This window comes from Opisthocomus hoazin, chromosome 1 (genome assembly GCF_030867145.1).
Source record: "Opisthocomus hoazin isolate bOpiHoa1 chromosome 1, bOpiHoa1.hap1, whole genome shotgun sequence".
NCBI lineage: Eukaryota > Metazoa > Chordata > Aves > Opisthocomiformes > Opisthocomidae > Opisthocomus > Opisthocomus hoazin.
The window spans coordinates 25,857,965-25,881,630 of record NC_134414.1 but is presented as its reverse complement, the minus strand read 5'-3'; the positions used below and the strand labels follow the sequence as shown (position 1 = coordinate 25,881,630).

The 23,666-nt window shown below is 45.8% G+C and overlaps 1 protein-coding gene across 6 annotated transcripts in view; it reads right to left on the bottom strand.

The window, feature by feature from the left end:
* Positions 1-12,552: 12,552 nt before the first annotated feature.
* The window catches only part of CDK8 (cyclin dependent kinase 8), an 81,249-nt gene continuing 70,135 nt past the window's right edge, over positions 12,553-23,666 (bottom strand). For 5 of the 6 annotated variants that reach the window (XM_075419657.1, XM_075419677.1, XM_075419698.1 and 2 more), the window contains 4 exons: positions 20,141-20,238; positions 18,667-18,745; positions 18,389-18,547; positions 12,553-13,797 (listed from right to left, as the gene is read on the bottom strand). In XM_075419657.1, coding sequence (XP_075275772.1) covers positions 13,672-13,797; positions 18,389-18,547; positions 18,667-18,745; positions 20,141-20,238 — 462 coding nt within the window. In that variant the 3' untranslated portion in view covers positions 12,553-13,671. The remainder of the gene's footprint in view (positions 13,798-18,388; positions 18,548-18,666; positions 18,746-20,140; positions 20,239-23,666) is intronic. The other variant, XM_075419667.1, reaches the window with a different exon arrangement.

The following is a 23,666-nucleotide window of genomic DNA, read 5'->3' as shown; positions in this document are numbered from 1 at the left end:
ACAAACACAACCCAGAAGAGAAGTTTTCTGCCTTCCAGGGCCTTTGCACACCCTTATTATTCCCCCTCCTGGCCTGTACAACCTTGCTCAAAATCTATTTGGAAAGCTCTTGGAAAAACATCGACACTGGTCTTTGAATCAGCTGGAAAAAATGCACTTTCCAAAACATTTGGAAAGGCACAAAAATGGCCTAAAGAAATCCTTGGAGGTTGTCCTGGGCTCAGGGCTCAGACAGGCTTCTTCCTTCGGATTTAGCTGCAGTGCTTTAACATGTCCCTCCAAACCGCACACTTTCACCCCACTGACTTGAGCACGTTTGGCTTCTTGCTGAGCTGTTCGGCCTGTTCGACTGGCTGGAACCGGAGCAGTGGGATCCCAGAGCCAGGCATTCCTCCTTCGGCCCTGGAGAGGACCAAGCGAGGTGCGGGGAGGCTGCGTGCCACCCACGTGGGGCGAGTGACTCGGCTGCCCTTGCCAAACCTTACAAAACAGATGAGCTCATGGCCAAGGAAAGTCCCTTCTGAAAGTAGCAGCAAAAACAAAAACTGTCAGCTTTGTGCCATGTGCTTCAGAAAATCCCTTCCAGTGCTCCAGTCACCACAAGCTCCATCCCAGTGGTGCTGCGCATCTGGCTGTGCCTCAGCCCGGTCTCTTGGTGCCAGCCCATCTGTGGCAGTGAGGCATCGGAACAGAAACAAGACTTACAGCTTCCTCGGTACAACTTCCAGCAGTGGCTGCTGGGGTTTTGAGATGGCTGTGGGCACCAGAAATGCTGGGGACTCCACAGGGGCTGAGAAGAGCCGATTGGTTTATTCCAGTGAAACAAATACTTGGGAGAGAAGGAAGACACAGGAGCTGCTACCGCACATACCATCGTGGGTTGCACAGGTTGAGGGGCTCCCACTGCTCACATTTGTCCTCTCCTCTATGTGCTCTCCTTTCTGCCCCTGCCAGCTCTTGCTACAGCTCCCTGGCCCTTTCCCTCTCCCTCCGGCGATGCCCACGCTCTTGGTGGTGCCAGCAGTAGGAGCAGCCACCCTTGGTCAGACCAAATGTCCATCCGACCCGCCCAGCTTGTCCTCACCAGCAGCAGATGCCCTGGGAGGAGGGTGAGGACAGGGTGAAGCCATTGCAGCACCTCCCCAGCCTCTCCTCCCAGCCTCCCAGCACCCGAAGGGCTGCCCGCGGGGAGCTGGCACCAGGACGGGGCCAACGCTCACACCTATCCCACAGCCCTTTGAGCAGCCACTGTCAACGCTGTGATGCCTTTTCTTTTTCAGTGCCATTTTCTTCTCCATACAGCCAAGAAGTTAGAAGGACAGGAGGTATTTTTAGACCTAACTTTGAAGGGCTTCAGGTCTGCAATCGGGTGACTCAGCTGCCAGTGCTATTTACTTTAGTTTTGCATTCAAACTGGGCAATTACAGGCCTGAACAGCCATTCAGAGACCATATTTCCTTGTCATGCTGTCATCTACTGTGCAGGTAGCGTTGTCTGCAGAGAAGCACTTTGCTCACCCAGGTACGTGCCGAAAGGTTTTCCAAAGCAGATGGAGGATAAAGCCCTGGGCTGTCACACCTCCCTCCTCTGGCTGCTGGTAAACCCACCCTCCTGTGCCCTGTGTAACACCGCATCGTTTCAAGACGTCCCGGCATGCTCTGCCAGGGATGCTCCCCAAGGTGACAGCTCGCAAAGGATTGCTGCGGGATTTGGGTCACGGCCGGAGCATCAGGTGGCATCTTCTCCCTGATGAAAGTCTCTCTCACAGCTTTTTCCTTTCAGAGGAAGAAATCTCCGCAGCTCACAGAGCTATTTGTACTGGTTTAATGATGCTCAAGACATTTATCCCAGGGAAGGGTTCTGCCTGAGCTCCCTGTTTACTTCAAGCCCGCTTATTTATAACATCCTTTCCTCCAGTTCTTGAATCCTTCACCTGCATGAACATCTCCTTTAGATCTTCTTTATTGAATATAGTTAAGTGTAGCTCATGGAGTTATTGAATTACAGGCATGAACTTAGCAAAATGAGATAAATCACTCCCATATTAGCCTCTCTCTATTAAACACATTTCACCCTGAGGCATTTTTCCATAGAACAGACACTATATATCAAGTGGTTGAATACTCAAAGTAGCTAACATTGGCTTCTCCCAGCAAGAAGGCACGCGACGGGAATGCAGCAGCCCTCTCTGAAGGAAGATTTGCTGCCTAAAATATGTATTAGAAATAACATCCTCTGCGTGAGGCTTGAACGGTAAGAGCTTGACGTGGAGTTTTAGCTATGTTTGCTCACGCTGGGTTCTCTTTCATGCGCTGCGGTGTCAATCGGCGATGTGCACCAGCCATCGCAGGGTGCTGTGCTGCAGTGGGTCACCGCCGGCCCCCAGCACCCGCCTCTGCCCATGCCGGGCACCCGCTTTGCCCCCACAAACCACCGGCTGTGGGAGAGGTGGGCTTTGCCTTCGCGAGACGTGCGAGCTGGATTTGGGGCTGGGGCGGCCCTGGGAAACAGTGATGCCATTTGGGGACACGAAGGGGGCTCGGATGTGTGCTCAGCCCCTGGCACGGTGGGGAGCAGCGGGTCCTGACGCTGCCCAGCCCCAGACCATGCCGCCTCCTCGCCCCCCCTGTGGCACCCTTGGACTCCTGCACCTCCAGAGCATCTCCAGACCACTGGTTTGCCTTTTCTCCAGTCACTTTTCGTTCTGGCGCTCCTTTTATCTGCTCTTACCACGGCCTCACCTTTGGTATTTTCACAGTCCACATCATACCCATGTCTTTCCTTCCCTGCCTTGTGGCTTGAAAGGTCTTGAGTTTTTGGTGGATTTTTTCCCCTCTTGCATCTCGCTGTCGGAGTGGGAAGCCTGAGGGGGTTTGGTGAGGGTGTATTTGGGGGATCCTGATCCCAAACTGCGTCTGCTGACTCCAAACCATTGATGCTGTAAGGTCCCTGACTGAGCTTCAGCCTGAGGTCCGTGAGGCGAAGGCACAAAACCTCTCCCTGCCGCTTTGCCAGTGGTGAGCAGAGTCTCTCCTGCAGGCGCTGGTCTTCTGCGGGGAAAGCGATGCAAAACCACCTCCCCTCCTGGGCATTTCTGTCCAGGCACCGAACTCAAGGGGAACCATCAGCGGCCTCTGGCATCGCTCCTACGATTAGAGAAGAGGGCTGATGCTTTTAGCTTGTTGTTCAGCCTGCAGAAAAACGGCCAAAATCTCTGCAGAAATCCTGTTTTGCTAAATCCTCATATTTTATATTATTTTCAGTAGAGCCAAAGTTTGAATAACTTTCAGATAAAAAGAAATACAAAGAAGGGGAAAGAAAATACATATGTACATACGGTAATCTGCTCCGATACCTCACCGTGAAGATTAGTAACCTTTCAGGAATAGGCACGCTCACTGGAGCATTGCTGGATCCTTGCTCCTTATGCACAGGATTTTGTTCTGAATACCTCAAGCTTATTAATTATCATTTTAAAAATAATTAGCATAATCGATACTTTAAATCCTGGCATTGTGAAGGATTACACAAGGATTGTTTAGGATCGACACAGGTGTATTTGTAACACAAAGCATAAACAACCCTATTTAAATACTATTATTTAAGTAAGTTGCCTCTCTCAAGGAAAACAATTTTTACAATCTATTCATTAGGTTTACAGCCAGTGGAAATGGTTTTCAGTGTGGATGTTTACCTTTTATCTCTAGGAATGCCTTTAATTAAGGCATAAACCGTAAACTTGATAACAGTGATGACATATATATGTCATATTTAATGTCCTCTGTCCGCAAAAGGGGCTTTTGCAATGTTCTGCAGAAGACTGTGGTGGAAACAAAAGCTGCATCACCCCTTCTCCTGCCTGAGCCCCTGCACCCTTCAGGACCCCTCTCAAACGAGCGGCATTCGGGGCGCAGCAACCCCAGGCCACCCACAGCAGGACCAGCTGCTGCCCATGGGCACGCGCTGAAAACAGACCGGGGTGGGAGCTCCCCGTTCATGGCCTTTTCGTTTATGACAGGTCATACCCACTTTGTCTTCCAGACTCCAGTTCCAGCTTGGATTTTCCCTGTTCCTTCAGGGTATGTGCATGTTGGTGGTTTACAGACACGGCATGGTGTGGCGTGGGTTACTTCATTAACACACAAACCTCTGTGATACCATTTCTTCTCGTTCCGAGTGAATTAGATTTTGTACTTTTAAATTTCTGTTAAAAAAACACCCAAATAGATAAATACGACAGACAGCCTTTTAAGCCTGTGTTTTACGTTGATCCGTTTTCACTGTCTTCTCTCCTGGTGGAAGCTAAAATCACTCTTAGAGCCATCTCCCACTCTAAGATTTTAACCCAAACCGCCCGTCTCGTGTAAGCACGACCCAGCTCGCAGTTTGTCAGAGCAGCGGTTTGGTGCCCGTGCCACCGGTTTCCCCAGCGACACGCGTTCGGGGCGCTGCACTCGCCAGCGCTTGCCAGGCAAGGGCACTGCAGCAAATCCCCGTGGGAGCTGAGAGCGGGACTGCGGCTCCCAGCAAACGCCTGGCTTCAAGCAACACGAGCCACGGGGTGCCCCGTAAGGCAGCCACGCACCATCGGTGCTCTCCTCCTTTGGTCCCCGTTTGGGCCATTTGACCTATCTTCGGTGTGCTCTTCAGCCTTTCAGCCAGGGAAGAGGAGGTTTTCCGGCAGATCGACCCTTCTGGCAGCGAGTCCCTGTGGCGTTTCGAGCCGTCGCTGTCCCGCTGAGCCCCGGGCGCAGACCAGCCAGCGTGACTCGCCAGGACCTCGCTGTCTGCGGCTGCTGCTTCTCCCCCTGCCCTCAGACCCGACCAGCGACGCCTGGGCCTCCCGGGGAGCCGGAGGAGCGTGTGATTGCAAATGACAGCCTCACCCCTTCACCCACGGAGCAAGGGCTGGGTGAGATCTGGCCAAGCCCCAGGCGCCGACTACCTGTCGTCGTCGTCTCTCGGTAGGCACAGCCTGCTCTGCGTCAGCAGTCCCCACAGTGCTCTCCCAGCAGAGCCACCAAGGCAACAGGGGGCATTTTCAAACCAGCTGGTTTTGTCTGGCGTGTGAATAAATTGCATGGGTATCTTGCATACATGCACGGCTGGTGGTAGTAGAACATATATTAAAAGCTTATATAGGGATTTCTAAGTTCCAGGGCCAGGACATCACATCTCTCACCTTTTCCTGGTCTTCCTGAAGACAAGATGGGGCAGCGAGCCGGGACAAAGCCTGAAGCCCAAGGACACGAGGATTGCCCGAGCTGGGTATAAGCCATCTGAATCACAGAATCACAGAATGTTCAGGGTTGGAAGGGACCTCTGGGGATCATCTAGTCCAACCCCCCTGCCGAAGCAGGGTCACCTACAGCAGGCTGCACACGACCTTGTCCAGGCGGGTCTTGAATATCTCCAGAGAGAGAGACTCCACAACCTCCCTGGGCAGCCTGTTCTGCACTGAGGTGAGCACATCTCAAAGCACACGGCCACCACAGTGATCATTCCTGGCACCCAAACGCAGAATTTATCCCCAAAGAATCCTTCTCCACAGCTTGCTGGCCATCTCCGTATTCTGATCTGCAGAAGCACGTGGCTGAAGCAGTTGTGAAGCATGCCAAACAATTTATCCTATTGTCTTCCCTACCCAGTTAATGGGAAGAACTCACTAAGGTAGAGCTTGGCTTCATGTAGGATGCCTTACAGGCCACTACATATATTTGAGAAACAGCAAAAGAATTTACATTTGAAAAATTGACCAATAAGAACAGCTCTGTGCACACCCTGGCAGCATCGTGTGGGAAGACCAGCCAGTGGAAACTAAAGGCAACCCTGCATAAAGTGGAAACACAGATGTAGGACACGGCCAGATTTTGGCCCAGCGACTCGGAGGACTGAGCTCCCACCAAAGACAGCAGTGCGATTTACACCTCGCGGGGTAAGACAATCCCTCTCTGCCTTCTCACAGAGGGGCTTTGGGAAAGGCGTAAGGGGGCCTTCCATAAGCATCTGCTCGGGGCTTTCAACTCTCATCTCAGCACTCCCGTAGGCGCTCTCCTTAGAGAAATCCCTACTTCATCTCCCTCCCTTCCTCAGTCAGCCGGTTGCGTTTCTTATGCAGCTGGTGGGATGGCACAGAGGCTGCTGCTCTTCAAACACCGTGGGTGAAGTGTTGTAGCAATCCAAAGCTCTACAAACATTAAACAAAGGCTTGCTCTGAGCACGCGGCAGCTTTCCCACATCCCAAGGCCATCCTTGGTGTTTCTGTGGGCACGGGGTTACACCCCAACATGTGCTGCACTGCTTAAATAACAAGCACTCCTGCACTAGCCCTTTCTCCATCTCTCCTGTACCCATTCCACCTGAGTAGGACCAGGAATGCAAGGGATGGTTAAACTCAGCGCGAGGGCCAAGGAAAGACACCCTAATCCCAGCAGGCTGAAAAGTGCTTTTCAGTATCTTGTGACATGGGAGCTTTCAGAGCGGTGATGGAGCTTGCCCAGACTCCCGTCCTGGGCTGGAGCTGGTGTGCATCACCCCAGGGTTAACAGCAGTGCTAGCGCCAAGCTCTACAGCACAGGATCCCTTTAACTGCAGACAGCCCTCAGGAGATAGCTCCCTCCTGCCATCACTGAAGCCAACTGCCAAGATAAAGGCTGCTTAAAAGCCTCCAGGAGAGGAACTTATCGGCAGAGTCCTGGTGGAAGAAGCAGCTTTGTTTCTGTTTTGCTTTCAGAGGGTAGGCACCTTTTTCTCTACCTCGCCTACCGCTACAGCAGTTTGTACAGCACATCATTCAGATGTCTGACATATTATTTCACAAAGTGTTCTTCATCCGTAGCTGTGACAAGAAAATTACACTGAATTAAGCTCATCTACCTTGGTCTCAAGGGACACTGGCTATTAGACTGTCTCAGAACTGGCATCCTGAAGCACTGACACCGCTCAGCTGGAGGAAGATGCCGAGACGGCTGCGTTACCCAACAAAAACGGGCTGCTCTGTTCAGGGGTGTAACTAAAATAGCGTGTAGGAAGTGCCACGTTGCTCATTCCTTCTGCTGAAAATAGGCTCAACTTACAATGGCAACAACATTTAGTCCAAATGACAGGTCTGCAACTTCACTGCTGGCTCCAGGAAATAATCCGTGTCTTTCCTTTCTGATACACAATAACCAACACGAGATCCTGCAGGCTCCATCCCACCTCCATTATCCCACGCGGTAGCAGTCAAACGGCCCAGCCGTGCCCGTAAAACCATCAACAGCCACCACACGTGAAAGGCAGAGAGCATAGCTTGCCTTTTGGTGAAGCCAGGATGGGCTTGGGGGAGATACAACAGGAGTTGCTTCTTGCTCAAAGAGCAATTTTAGAAAGAAATCGATGGACACCGGGGACCAGCACAAGTCATTTCTTCACATAAACCTTCACTTGCAACTGCCTCCAACCTTTGTTCTCACTAACTGCCACCTCTGCTTGGGGACTGAACAGGCAAGAGACATACAACAAGGTGAAAATGATAGGAACAGCTTCCCAGATCCTTTCTGACAGAGCTTAAGGCCATCTCACATGACATGGCTAACTCCTGCATGCTCCACTCACGCTCTACTCACGCTTTGCTGTCATCTTCTCCTTTCAGTGGGCCAGGGAGAGTTGAGTTGACACCACTCCCTATAAAATAACATCCTAATGATCTGTCTCACAGAAATGTGTTGCTCCATGTTGTGGAGAAAGATTTGTGCAAAGCTACCATGGACGCAGTGGCTGGCGAGACACCTGAGACTTGGGCTGCTGATGGCCCTCAGCAAAGAAACACGGGGGAACTTGCTCTTTTCTTTTGGAGGAGCTCCTCCAGCACAGACGTGACACCAAGGACTGCGATGCTGTTTGAACAGGCAACGGCACAATACCCAACGCCTGCATTACGTATCCCCCCTGAGACAGCAAAGCATGGAAACATAAACCCCATAAAAATTAAGCAATGCAGACAGAAAGTAAAAAAGAATTTGGAGAGACGTGTTTGCTCCCTCCTCTCCTGCTCAGGCCCACCGCCCTAGCTGCCCGAGGAGTTTGCCACCTGCAGATGAATCAGCCCAGACCCAGAAGAGACTCGGCCCAGCCGCGGCTTCCCAATGCAGGGAAAAGGAAGCTGAAAGAAAAACTGAACTAACGCTGGCCTACCCCTCAGCTGGGCATCGCCTGGGCACTGCCACGGGCAACGCAGCCAGTCCAGTATTTTCCAATTTATACAAACACACAGGAAAGGACAGGACAGAACCGGTCTCCTGTTTCCTCTGACTGCTCCTCCCACCGCTAATGCTGAAACCCTCTTTAAAAGGGATTGTTGCAAAAGTTATTTATTTCTTCTTAAAGAAGCTGGGTCCTTATCAGGTACGACAAATTCAGAGCTGCCACGAGCTCGGCTTGCTGGGAGTGCCAAGGTGACAGTGCAATAGCGTATTTATCCTCACGATCAAGTTCAGCTTGTAGCCCATTTTCCACATAAGCCTGCTCTAGAAAAACAATTTGTTCTTTAATAAGAGCAGCAAAGACAGGCTCCCAGACTCCAGCTATTTGAAATAAACTCAGATTGGTCCAGATAAGCGTTGGTGAAAAACAAAAAGCTTTGAAGTTCTTGAATCTAGTAAAAACGTGGAGCTAGGCAAGGAACGAGGCACAGCTCCCATGCTGGCTGCTGCATGCTGAGCTGCCACCTCCGGCATGGGACTTCGCAACTCCTCTGTTAAACGTTCTCAGAGGTGCTTTCTTCTTCCTTCCCTTCCTGTGGCACTCATGTAAAAAGCCCCCCCGAGTCTGTAGGACCCCCTGGGAAACAGTCCTCAGGGACAGGGGAACAGAACAGAGCTGGCAGATATTTAAGGACACTTTCCATAGAGCACACGAGCTCTCGGTGCCCAGGTGTAAGAAGTCAAGGAAGAAAGGGAAGAGACCAGCACAGCTGAGTCAAGACCTGCTGGTCAGACTGAAGGGCAAGAGGGAACCACACAGGCAGTGGAAGCAGGGACAGGTATGTTAGGAAGCGTATAGGGATGCTGCCTGGTTGTGTAGGGATAAGGTCAAGAGGGCCAAGGCGCAGCTGGAGCTGAACTTGGCAAGGGATGCAAAGAATAACAAGAAGGGCTTCTACAGGTATGTCAGCCAGAAAAGGAAGGTTAAAGAAAGTGTAACCCCTCGACGAGCAAGAATGGAAAACTCGTATCAACAGATGAGCAGAAGGCTGAGGTATTCCACAACTTTTTTGCCTCAGTCTTTACTGGCAACCTCTCCCCTCACCCCTTCCGAGTTGATGGACCGCAAGATGGGGACCAGAGGGGCAAAGCTCCTCCCACTGTAAGGGAAGACCAGGTTCGTGACCACCTGAGGAACCTGAATGTACATCATTCTATGGGACCTGATGAGACACATCCCAGAGTCCTGAGGGAATTGGCTGATGTCATTGCCAAGCCACTCTCAGTGATATCTGAAAGGTCATGGCAGTCAGAGGAAGTCCCCAGTGACTGGAAAAAAGGAAACATTCCACCTGTTTTTAAAAATGGGTAGGAAGGAGCACCCTGGGAACTACCAACCTGTCAGCCTCACCTCTGTGCCTGGGAAGATCATGGAGCAAATCCTCCTAGAAGCTACACCAAGGCACATGGAGGACAGGGAGGTGATCTGAGACAGCCAGCATGGCTTCACCAAGGGCAAGTCCTGCCTGGCCAACCTAGTGGCCTTCTAGGATGGAATGACTACATCAGTGGACAAGCAAAGAGCTACGGATGTCATCTATCTGGACTTCTGTAAGGCCTTCGACACAGTCCCTGACAACATCCTTCTCTCTAAATTGGATTTGATGGGTGGAGTGTTTGGTGGCTAAGGAATTGGTTGGAAGGTTGCAGCCAGAGGGTAGTGGTCAATGGCTCAATGTCCAGATGGCCGCTATTGGTGACAAGTGGTGCCCCTCAGGGGTCTGTACTGGGACCGGTGCTGTTTAACATTTTCATCAATGACTTAGCAAGATCAAGTGCACACTCAGCAAGTTTGCAGATGACACCAACCTGAGCGGTGCAGTTGACACACCAGAAGGATGGGATGCCATCCAGAGGGACGTGGACAAGCTCAAGAAGTGGGCCTGTGCGAACCTCATGAGGTTCAACAAGGCCAAGGGCAGGGTCCTGCACATGGATCGGGGCAACCCCCGCTATCAATACAGGCTGGGGGATGAAAGGATTGAGAGCAGCCCTGCCGAGAAGGACTTGGGGGTACTGGTGGATGAAAAGCTGGACATGACCCACTAATGTGCACTCGCAGCCCTGAAGGCCAACCGTGTCCTGGGCTGCATCAAAGGCATTGTGGTCAGCAGGTCAAGGGAGGTGATTCTGCCCCTCTGCTCCACTCTGGTGAGACCCCACCTGGAGTACTGCATCCAGCTCTGGAGCCCTCAGCACAGGAAAGACATGGACCTGTTGGAGCAAGTCCAGAGGAGGCCACAAAAATGATCCGAGGGCTGGAGCACCTCTCCTGTGAGGAAAGGCTGAAGAGTTGGGGCTGTTCAGCCTGGAGAAGAGAAGGCTGCAGGGAGACCTTATAGCAGCCTTCCAGTACCTGAAGGGGGCCTACAGGAAGGATGGGGACAATCTTTTTAGCAAGGCTCACTTTGACAGGACAAGGAGTAATGGCTTGAAACTATGGGAGGGTAGGCTTAGACTAGGCAGAAAGAAGAAATTTTTTACGATGAGGGTGGTGAAACACTGGCACAGGTTGCCCAGAGATGTAGTGGAGGCCCCATCCCTGGAAACATGCAAGGTCAGGCTGGACGGGGCTCTGAGCAGCATGATCTAGTTGAAGATGTCCCTGCTCACTGCAGGGGGGTAGGGCTAGATGACCTCTAAAGGTCCCTTCCAACCCAAACTGTGATAATAAGGACAGGATTATTTTGGGTTTTTTTTAAACAGTTTAGGAAAGTAATTTAGAGCCTTGGCCTCAGCATTCCTAAAACCAGTATGAAAAAGCTTATTTGATGCGGAAGATCATTTATAATTATGACTGAAAAAATTAACCTCATATGCAACTGATATATGCCCTGTCTTGAAGGTACCTGAGGTTGTACCAAGCATTGAACCTCTTCTTTCTACATTTCTAGAGATAGAAATCTCAAATTCCTTCTCCCAAATGACCAGCTGACTCAGACATCAGAACAAGTCAAATATTAAGCTTTGACTTCCCTGTAGGATCTGTTTGTTGAGGTAATCTGCAGTATGTTTACTAAAAATGGAGCAGAAAGAATGAAATTACTGCAAATAAGAGTAGCAGACTATTTAGAACTAAATGTAGAGTATAATTTAGTTATTATAATTAGTTGATAAGCTGCGTCTTCATCTCAAATACCTTAATAGGAAAATTAAATTCAAGCGCAAACAAATAGCAAGAGTCCTTTTTGTCTTTTGTTGGACGCATTTCCCTTTGCCAGAATTAAATTAAAACCAGCCTGTTACTTTTAAACAAAGCATTGGAGACATCACAATATACTGGTATCAAGGAAGGTTTGCATTAATATGAATGACATTAACTATTATGCATTAATATGGATATGCATCAATAAGAAAGCAAAAAATCTAGGCTAACAGTACTTCATCCAAAGAAAAATTACTCTTGTTGCCATTTCAGTACCTGCTAAGAGTCTAGAGTTACTACACAGGCAAGTTCAAAGCCTATATAATAAGTTATGGAAAGGACGAGAACAGGCTTTCGATTGAAAAACAAACCAAAAAGAAGTTTAAGACTTCCATCTATATATTTATTTTTATTCCAGAAACTGAGGAAAGCCAGATTTTGACGACTTTTATGTCAAAATGAAGCTGGAATCACACAGTATTACTAAAGCAGAATAAAGTGCACTCAGATTTTTTTATTTAAAGTCTCCTGAGTGCTCAAACCTCTACTCCACTCAGATAATTTCATCTTCACCTCAAATATTATTTGCATTTTGGGCTGGCTGTCGATTGGGTTTTGCTTTTGCCCCCTCTCCCCCGTCAGCAGCTCAGTGCATTTGAATGGATCACATGAATTGATACTCACACTACCTGAAGCACTTCCAGAAAAATATTCTGCATATATTGTATGTATTTATGTCATAAAATCATGGTGTGGCATTAGATACAAGATAAAAATGAGTTACAGAAACCTTAGGAGGACTGTTCAGGCAGGAGCATCTCTAGATTTTGTCGATGAAGAGGAGCTGTCTGATCTATGAAACGTAGCTGGTAATAAACCCACCTTCAGCGTATCTCCAGCCAACCAGCTACGTGTACACAACAGGGGCAATGACATTTTACGAAGGCGCTGTATTTTTTTCTGCTATTTAAAAAATAAATGCTTTTCAGCAGTTAATGGAAGCCCGCCCACCTACAAGAAGAACTCCTGTCGGATACTATTTCTCGGGACACAACCCGATACAGACGTACGACAGGGGAGCGGGGTGTTGTTGCTGGTAAAAAGGAATACAGGCAAAGGTCATATGCAGATTTATGAAAAATAAATTTATTACATAACACCTTGTTTTAACAATGTTTGATTTTTTTTAAATTCAGAATACTTGTGTCATTCATGTAAAATAGTTTGATACAGTACATTGTATGTAAGTTTTTCCTCATAAACTCTAAGGCTCTCCTAACACCTTGATCCTCTGCTGTATGAATGGCACCCCTAAACAACGTGCGAATATTTAAAAAAAAAATAATTAACTGAATGAAATTGAAAATCCACTACACCAAGCTGGTTCTCAAAAATCATGATGAAATATCTGAATGGATGCCGCACCTTTTTAGGAAATATCATTCATGCTTTTTTAATCCCAAAGCATGCTCACAAATCATTAACACCAACAGGAGAAAGAAAATAAAACACTATGACAATCATTTTAGTTTGTTTGCTGAACCAAACATGTTTATATCAATGACAACATACTTATTTTACTATCAAATAGCAGCTTTAATACCAGTCAAGTCATAGATTTAAAAACAAAAAACTTACGTTGGAAATTAATCTTTGGGACATTTGTAATTGCTGGAAAAAAATGCAAATGTTTTCATGTTCTTAAAAAAATCTCCTCGTAGCAATCGTGTCGGTCATAAAACATTGATCTATGTGGAAAATGAACCAACCCACAAAAGTCACTAAAAATAAACGTGTATCAAAATTGTCTCAGAGTCACGATTAGTTTGCTTTTTTTTGCCATGGTTACATATACTGTATGCTTCAAGTACCAGTTCAAAGATGTTGTGTACTATTGGTCAGATAAAGTTGTTACATCAAGAGAATTCACCACATACAACAACAAAAATGCTTGCCCCTAGCACATTTCACAGCTTCAACTGCTACAGACCGTCACTGAAAAAAATGCACCGGCCAGTCTGAACCATGTCAAGTAAACTATGGAAGTAGCATATCCACAACACAAACTGTGCTAGCACTTTCTGTTCAAGTCTAACCCCAAAAACAGGTACAATCTGGGAGCCACCACTCCGCTCTGTGGAAGGGGGTGGATCGTGGCGATCGGACAGGTTGGAGGTGTGGTTGTACAGTACATTCTCGTGGCCCAAGCCCGGTTCCAGGCAGGCAGCTGCGCGGCCGGTCCCGCAGCGCAGCGACAGTGCATTGACGTTATTGGGGTGCAGCTCAGTACCGGTGCGTCTGATGCGAGTACTGTGGCGGCTGCTGGGAGGTAGCTGAATACCCCATGCTGCTCTGCGGCTGCGATGTGCTCGGTCCGGGGTTGGGGTAGGCAGCATGGGGGTTGGAACGCTGCAGAGGGGTGAAAGCAGAGGAAATGCAATCCTTTGTAACAGGTACACTGCAAGACAGTTTTGCCTACCGGTTGGTTTCTTCAAGAGGTACCAAGCACGCACAGTCTCAAAGCAGCCGCACTGCCAGGCTTCTTTTCACTCAGGTGACAGGTATGGACACCAGCAGTACCAGATTAGAAGGTGACAGTCACCATGCTTCAGTTATGCACCCTAATTACCCGCTTTGAATCTATACCCATCGTAGTCCAACCTCCAGTCAACCCTCCAGACAGCTATGGCACACCTACGTGTTACACAAGGCTACCACCGCCCACAGCAGTGGCCTTCTCCACTTGCTCCCTTCCCTTTACCGAGAAGGTGTGCTGGGGTGGAGGTCTGAACGGTGCATCTTACTGCTGAGGAGCCACTCTGCATTATTCCAGAAGTTTTGCTATACAAATGATATGCTCGCCACCCTTTTGTGTGACCAAGGAGTAAAGGCTGAGCAAGCTGCGATTCCTTAGGTTAAGGTGTCATCTAGCAGCAGCCCAACTCTCCTTCAAGTGGTTACAGAAGACAGCAGCCATAGTCTTCTCAGTGGAACCAGATATTTCAAGGGGAAATGGCCACAGGCTGTGGCTTGGGAGGTTCAGGTTGGACATTAAGGGAAAAAATTCACTAAAAGGATACTACAGCACTAAAAGAACTTGCCTAGAGAGGCTGTGAAGTCTCCATCTATGGAGGTTTTTAAGACTCAGCTGAACAAAGCCGTGGCTGACCTGACTGAGCATTAGCAACAGTCCTGCTCCAAGTGGGAGATGGGGCTAGACGGCCTCTGGAGGCCCCTTTCAACCAGCATTTCTACAGTTATTTACTGAGTGGAGAGTGCATCATTGCAAGAAGCTCTGAGCAAACCAACAACTGCCTACTTCAATTTTAGCCTAAAAGTTATTTACACATCATGCGTTCTAAAGGAAAAAATGAACGGCATGTGGGATTTTCAGTCGAAGCATATGACCACTTCATAGCATTGAACATTTCACTAAATTAAAAACCAGTAATGTAATGAAATCATGTTACATTTATGTTAAGGTACACACACACAAATGCTGCAGTGTTTAGAAACTGCTGTTTAACTTCTAACTCTTGATATTGCAGGAGGTATTAGGATTGTCAGCAAGGTCTGGAGACTTCCTTAAGGAATACTGCAGGACTAGGATATTGCTACCGAGACCTGCCTATGCACAACTATGGCGAACCAACATCCTGAAAAAGTAATATATTAAAATAGATTTACAGATTTTATAAAATAAATTACAACGTAATAAATAGCAACTCCATTATTTTTTTTCCTGCCATTCACCATTTAGAACAGAAGCTATGATCAAGATGCTGAGATGACGGCAGAAATCAAAAGACAAACTCTACTTGTTAACACCTGCTCAGAGGACGGAGCTAATTCTCTAGGGGTGTACAGTGTAAAGGGGAAGAAATGGCTGGAGCAGCACTTCGTGCCAGCAGGAACAAACCAGCACTGCTGAACTGCACTGTTAACACAGCGACTGCATTTCTGTGACATTTGCCTTCACTCTTGAGAGATGGTCTGAGTCAATCGTCAACAAAAGTGCCACAGCTCCGGGCTACCCTTCCCCATGTAACAAATACAGGATGTACTTCACAGAGCAAAAATCCCTGAATATTCTTTTAGCCCAAGCATTTAAAAACTGACCACTCATGTCAGCTGGAAACACTTTCTGCATCCCGACTTCTAAAACAGATCATATTTTAATACAGAGGCAATTAAAAATCATCAGATTCTTCCACGACATCCAGTGCAACAAATGGCTTTTGCTTAAGAAAAAACAAAAATCCTTTCTAAACACCATTATAAACCCCAGAGGGTTATCACCTGCAGCAGCTCAGAGCAAAGCAATTGCTCCAGCCTGTTTAGTCACACTGCCTCTGGAAGTGTCACATTGCAGACTTAAATGAGAAGGCAAGGAAGTCTGTGTGCCATGTGTCTACTATTTTTATGCATGGCAGAAAAGGATACAAGGTCAGCTTGCTCTGCAGAGAGTAATTTGACTTCTGAGTGGAGAAACTGTCTTAGTGTGTCTTGCCCAGAAGATGGCAATCCTTCTTCACAAGCTTTATATGGGGAATTTGAGCAAATTAAATGAAGAACAAAGGAACAGGTGTTTGATTAAAACAGAGGGCTGTATTGTAGTGTTTGTTCACAGTCTCCTCAAGTTGCAGGATCAGAAGCAAAAAATGTGAGGAATTTTTTTCAGGGAGATCTGAAACTGCTAATAGGCAACTCAATTGCTTTTGTGCCAGTGCCAGAAAGTTCAAGTCTCCTCCCTTTGATTACCACGTTGTCCAGATACTTTAATCGGAACGAATCTACCCACTGCCTCCTTACAAGACTGAAGGGAGATTTTTTTTTTTTTAAAAAACAGGTGTTTTGCCTCCTAAAGAGACAGCAAAACGATTAGTCAGGAGGGGTCCAGTTACCCATAAGAGCTCCTGAGATAGCGAAGTAGCAGTTATCACTATCTCCAAGCAAAACTATTCTGAAATTACATTTGTTGACAAGGCCTGATCCCAGCTACAAACCTGAGATGGACATCTGAGAGTACTGAAGTTTTGATGAGCATGAGCTGAAAACAAACCAACATCAGCTCCTGCTGAAGCAATCTGAGTCTTCTGACTCCTCAACCAGCAAACCTCAGCTCCTGCTCACAGAAGTGGAAGCCGAAGTTCGTTCAAACTGCTGAGCTGCATTAGCAAAATTAGGTGAAAGGCGTGTAAATAGGGCATGTAAACGGGGCTCCCCGACACAGCATGTGCAGCCTCTGCACTAATCTCCTTAGATACCTGACTAAACATGAGAGGAAGATGAAGAGAATGTTGCATTTGCCTTCATACACAGAACAGAAGTAGTAGAAAGAGTCAGCTAAAAGGCCCAAACAGCAATCAACTTTGCAGCTTGCCAAACTGAGTAGGATGAATCTCCAGTAAAGGAGATTATGTGATGCATAATCCAACCAAAACAAAGACAATGTTTATACTTAGAGGCACACTACACTGAGACTCTGTAGTTAAGGCTGATCACTGTTTGAAACAGCTCTAAAAATCTTTGTTGTTCAAGGAGAACAAACCTGAAAACTGATACACTATTGGTGTCCTGGGATAACTTGAGCAAAGGCACTTGGGGACTCTCTGAAGGATCTCACAGTAGTGCTCCTGAAAATGACCTTGGTTTACATCTTTTCAGTACTTTCAAGTTTTACCCGACGCTGGAAATACCCAGATCTATACAAGGATGAGGGTAATGCCTCCAGGCAGCCTGTCAGGACCACCTGGTACTCTCAAGAACAAATTCCAAAATGAAAGATTTCAAAACTGTTCGTGTTTATAGAGCAACAGTATTAAACTGTGAAAAGCACGTTGACAGCAGCAGTTTTATTGACAGCATTCTTTAACTGTCCCCAAGTTCCACTACAGTACAGAAGCATAGCTGAGTGGGTTCCAGATATTAGGGGAGGGAGGGAAGGAGAGACTATCTTTTTTCATCTTTACATTAACTGAAAAGACTGCCAGGAATTTCTGACTTCCCCATCTTTCGATTCCATCCAAGACTCTCTTCCAATCAGCCTTCTGCACTATGCACTCCATGTGAACCCGCATCTATCAGCTCCGGCAGGCTAACATTTCCACCAGTGTGCCTCCTCTTGCGAGCTTCTATTCCCTAGGCTTCCAAAATCTGTCACCTCTCTAACTACTCCTGTGCATGTCATTTGAAAAGTGTTCCTTGCTCCTCTTTTGTGATTTCTTAGCTTGCACTAACTAAGGGTTCTGTCCTTAACTCTCTTCTCTCTGATCTCTGGGAGTAATCTCAAAATTCAGGTATCATTCCCTGGGATGACTCTCAGATATTCTCTTCCTCCAGACACTTCTGATTCCCTAATGTTTGACATAAGCTCAGATGCAGGAAGGTTGAAAATCAGTTTTCAAGTTTTCCTCAAGCTTTTTTCCTACACTCCCCCTCTTCCTCGCGCACTGATTGCCAAAACCTCACCTGTCTCTTCAGATCTGTAATACTGGGCTTACTCAACCGGGAATCTCCCTTGGTCTTCAGAACAGAGATTATGACAGCATTGTGTCAAGTCTTTGCTTGCCAACCAAAATACTGCTTTCCCATGCATTTGCACAACTACTGTTCCTATTCAGATTCTTATTTCGCAGCTTGTTTACTGCAATATCCTTTGCCTCCTACCATTACAGGCTTGTTCAAATAAAGAATGGTATTTTCAGGTGATACAGAGCACAGCACAACAGGCTCCTGGCCCACAATGCACATTCCCCAATATGAAGGTAGTAAATTAGTAATTGTAACAATCTCTGATCCTAATTTCCTTGAAATTGCTAACTTAAAAAGCATCAGTGTATCAATTTACAGGCAAAGTATCAACTAAGTGCACCTGAAAAAACATCTGAACGATGCCAAAAATTACAGTTAATACATTTACAGAACTACTTCTTCAGCTTAAAGAAACACTGTTGTAAACATGAGACTCAAATATGCAATATATGAATAAAACAAATACCTGATAGTCTGAGGTCATAATAAGTCCACCTGAGGTAGTGGTAGGAGGAACAACTCTCACTTTTTTCAGTGGGGGTCCCTGTGTGTGACTGTTGTCTTGGTTCCCTGGATGACCAGTTCCATTAGTATGGTTATTGCCCTGCTGCTGCTGCTGGTTCTTCTCAATTGTTTAAACACAAAGAAAAATTTCAACTCAAAAGCAGTACGTGAAATAACATGAAAACAGGAAATAGTGTGAAAGCCAGTGAAGCATGATGATACTGTTCTTCCAGTACTTACTTTGTCTCCTTTATCATCTGGTTCTTCTTCTGTTAAAAATTCTCGTTTTGGGTAAGGGATTTGACAACCTGCAAAAACACTGACCCCCAGAAAAGTCTATTTATCACTGTATTAGAACAGAAGAGTTAGACCTGTAAGACTCACACTTCACCCACGCTAATTTCAAGTTGCCTGAGCCACAGCCTAATACCTGTAAACTAATGGAGTTTTCCCTGTCTTACTTTTATGATACTCTAAACATAGCAAACCTATTCACAGTTATTTTTAATCTTCAGTTGCCTCTTATACACTCATCTAAAATCCTAATAATTTTCACGGTTTCTGGTAACTGGTGACCAAACTGGTGGCTGGGAAGGTATGCCACCTATTAGACATCTGCAAGGGCTCAAAGAGCTATCTTCATCCAGTTATAGTGTAAACCCCAGTCTCAGGACTAACTAAAAATACCCCTGGAAACTCCACTGACTATTAATAAAACCACCTGGAACAAAGTTTAAAAATAACCAGAAATTTCATCTGTAAATCATATCTCATAGTCAACATGAATGTGCTACTGCCTAGTGCAAGCTAATATTTACCTGTCCTTAATCAGTAGAATGTACTTATAATAAAGTCTTTGTACACCTGTTAGCATTACTCATTGTGTATTCACATCAAAATGCCAACCTAAGGTTGAGAAAAAAGCCAAATGCTGTCCTAAAAGCAGTTTCCGCAAAAGCAAATCACTCACAAGAGAACATTAAATCAGAGACAGGTCATGAGCTGTTATAAATAACCGAGTAGGTTTTAGTGAAATAATGTAATTTTTAATTAATTGCTTATAAATATACATACCATATTTTATAAATTCTTCCCTAGATAACAGTAGAGAATCATACACATGATGTGCTAATAGTTTTCCTAAGATGTGCAATCATGTTCTCTGGCTAGTCTTGGGGGCGAGAGAGTAGGTTCATTTTTAATGAATTAATTATCCCTAAAATTTCTTCCTTTTGTAAATCTCCCTGCGCAAACAAAAAAGAGGCATGTCTACAGAAAATGGATTTAAGTTGTTAAGGATGACAGCACAGAGACAGAGTTGATTTCCCCCACCCACTGAATTTGCAACAAAGGCTAAGACAGAAAAATGTAAACTAATTAGAAAGTGTCATCTGGCATTCTGGAGCAGAGAAGTGGACCTGCGGGCACTTAGCAGTTGTCTACAAAGATCTGTAGCATGCATAATCAACCTGTCAGTGAATAACAAGATTAGTGCTGCGACTAATAGGATCAAAGTTCCATAAAGCAAGAGATTAATAAGAACGCTACTTAATTTTAAAACCCACAAATGGCATTTTAGTGGTTATAGCTTTCCTCAGTTGTTAGACAGTAAGTATTTAGCTCAATATTCACAGATGTATTTATAGCAGAGAGAAAGCACGCATTTCTAAAGCATCTCTGGATGTACCGATAGGTTAATAAACTGACCACTTACTCGGATGTAGGAAGAGGATCTTCTAAGAAATAGGGATCCTGCATAGCCTGTTCTGAGGTAATTCTCTTTATTGGATCCATAGTGAGCAATTTCTGAAGCTGTGCAAAAAAAAAGATGAAAAGCTCTGCATTACCAAAACTGTTTACTGAAACTTCACCATATGACTCCTGAAAGACGAGCTGACACAAATGCGCCTGAACTCAAAACCCTAACCATGAATGGCACAATCACATTCTTCGCTCTTGTTAAAACTAACTTCATTGCCCATCAAAGAACATCTACTTTTTACTTGTGAAACCCAGGACACTCAGTCACAAATGTTCTAACAAAAACATTCAAAGATGTACCAGCAGCTTGAATGGTCTGTTCCCTTCCCACAAGAAGATGCAACGTGCACATATTTGGCTTACACAAAGCCTATAGTTTTTTCTTTTGTCACAGATGTAACAAGATATGCAGAAACTACATATACAAATAATTAATTTTACACTTCCTATTCATACTTTTCATGGTATTACATTCACCTTTTTATAGAGATCCAGTATTGTGATCTATGTCTGAACTGGTCGTCTCCTTTCACGAGCTGTGAAGTGAGTGTACACAACCACAACGCAGACCACGCTGCAGAAGCTAAAGTTAGGAAAGTACATTTCCTCTCCTCAGCCTTCAGTTTTAATGGCACAGTTAGCAACATAATAAATATGTATTGCCACCATCAATCCAGTTTTCTTTTCCACATGATCAGCACAGACTCATAATAAGTCTCTGAGCCTGCACGTAGTCTTTGTCGAACATTAGTTTGAACAGAACAATTCCTGTTTCTCTCAAAAGCTCAAAAAGCAGGAGCTAGAAGAGGGGAAGGCAAGGAATAAGAAAGAATTGCCAACATGCTGAAAAACATCACAACCAAAAAACATTGCAAAATTCTGGCACCCTTTCTGGCAATTAGGTTATAAAGCTGTCCATCTCATACTGACCAGATGTCAACAAACTTGCTCATAATCAGCAACAGAAGACAGAAGTCACAAGACAAGTTTAATGATTGTGCAACCATTATCACACAGGGGATCAAAAGTCCTATTTTGCCCCCTTGTTCAGGCGCCAGCACTGAAGTGACTCTTCCACCTATTATTACAAATATTTTCTATTTTAAAAACTGTTCAATTAAAAGACCACCTGGCTGAATGACCTAACAAAACTGCAATAAACCTTCTATATCAGGAAGGAGCTGGACAATCATTGCAGTTGATACAGACCAAAGTAACCAAATGGAAGATGAAGCACCACTCGATTAACCAGGAGCAGCAGCTGTGTACCCATTTTCTAGGGCATAAATAAGCAAGCAGAAAAACAAAAAATCAGGAAAGTGAAAGTGGGGGGAAAAAAAGCAAGCTGCAAAAGCAGGAAGGAGCCAAAGTTGTCTCATGTAACACATCAGTTGTGCATGTGAAAAGAGACCATATGCATGTAAAGAGGGAACAAATCTGGTGAATTCAAGTTGGGAAATCAAAACACTTCATTTCTGGCAATGACAACAATCTCTGGATTTACTAGTCCTGGAATTATTACTTCTGGCATATTTTTACAATTCTAGATATAAACAGATTTTTTATCTGTTCTGAAGCAGAGAGTAAAAAGGGCTGTGAGACAGCTCATGGAAGAGTAAGATCCTGGAATATCTCTGGAAGAACTACTAAGATATTTGCTGAACTTGTTCAGACTCTGGTGGAGGGGCCAAAGGCATCCATCTGCAGTTCACTCAAACAGTGAGACTGCAAACCTAAGACACCTTCTGATTTTGATGGCCCCTGAACAGGGTTTTGAGATGTTATTTTGGAAGGACCAGGGTTTTCAAATGGTATCCGATTTTCATTGAATTATTCTGATAGACAGCAGTCAGCAGAAAACTGAGAGGATCCTATTAGAGCTAATTACTGATAAACTTCACAGTACTTCACAGAATCATAGAATGGTTTGGGTTGGAAGGGACCTTAAAGATCACCTAGTTCCCACCCCCGTCATGGGCAGGGACACCTTCCACTAAGACCAGGTTGCTCAAAGCTCCACCCAACCTCGCCTTGAACACTGCCAGGGAGGGGGCAGCCACAGCTTCCCTAGGCAACCTGTGCCAGTGCCTCACCACCCTCACAGTAAAGAATTTCTTCCTTATATCTGATCTAAATCTACTCTCTTCTATTTAGCTCACAATCTGTATCTATGGAGGTACGAAAGAACATGGCTATGTCTACACTACTAAATACCCTGCTTTTTAGCTTGCGCGACACTGACACCATTCAAACTGCATGAAGCTCTCACTCTCGCTACCAGTTTTGTTGAGGGGAAGGTGGGCAGAGGTCCAACCCAGAGTGAGTGGGCAAGGCAGCAGTAGAGTAGCATGTTCAGTCAGGGGTCCACACTCAAACTCACCTCCTGGTCCTCTTGTTCAGTATTAAGAGATATGACCAAGGACCGAGGGGTGATAGAGGCCTGGTGAAGGACACCACTCCTTAATTTGGCATTTTAATGTAACCACTGCTTTTTGGTATAAATACAAACATGTCGAATAAAAATGTTAAAGACACTCCAACAGTTATCACCCTGTTGTGATACCACAGGAAGAAGAGAAAATGCTGGAGTATTTTAAGCTGTTCTCATGTGATTTTTCTGTGTCTAACTTTGTTCTTGTATTTAAAACAATTTCTAAAATTGCAAGACTGGGAGAACAGATGAAAAATTTCTTGTCAGCTTGGCCAGAGCACTCATGGCTCTTAATAGAAGCTAGTTCATTCAGAGAAAGTCTATTTTATGCAATGCCAAAATGTACAGCACAGCCTAAACTACTGCATTTTACCTGCGCTTGGTGTCACACAACCAGACCAGAGAGTAGTGAGAAAGAAATAGTCGAGGAATTAAGGGAGGGGGAAAAGCACTTGCGTTACTTGAAGATGAAGTAACTGACCATGTCACACAGGTTGTTGCATGGAGAAGGTTTCTATGTTAGATCGTCTAGGTATAATCTGAAAATCTAACGCAACTGATTTTAGTAGGCAGATTGACTGAGTTTTCTCAGCTATTCACCACCAGTGATAGCCAGCCACTTTCACATTTTGAGCCTAACATGAGATTTTCAGCAACACGAGCCTAATTCTGAGAGCTTCAGATGCCAAATATGTCTAAAGTCCCACTCGTAGATCACAGAACGTTAGGGGTTGGAAGGGACCTCTGTGGGTCATGTAGTCCAACTCCCCTGCCGAAGCAGGGTCACCTACAGCAGGCTGCACAGGACCTTGTCCAGGCGGGTCTTGAATATCTCCAAAGAAGGAGACTCCACAACCTCCCTGGGCAGCCTGTTCCAGTGCTCCGTCACCCTCAGAGGGAAGAAGTTCTTCCTCATGATCAGATGGAACTTCCTATGCTTTGCTTTGTGCCCATTGCCCCTTGTCCTGTCGCTGGGCACCACTGAAAAGAGTTTGGCCCCATTCTCCTGACACCCACCCTTCAGATATTTATAAGCATTTATGAGGTC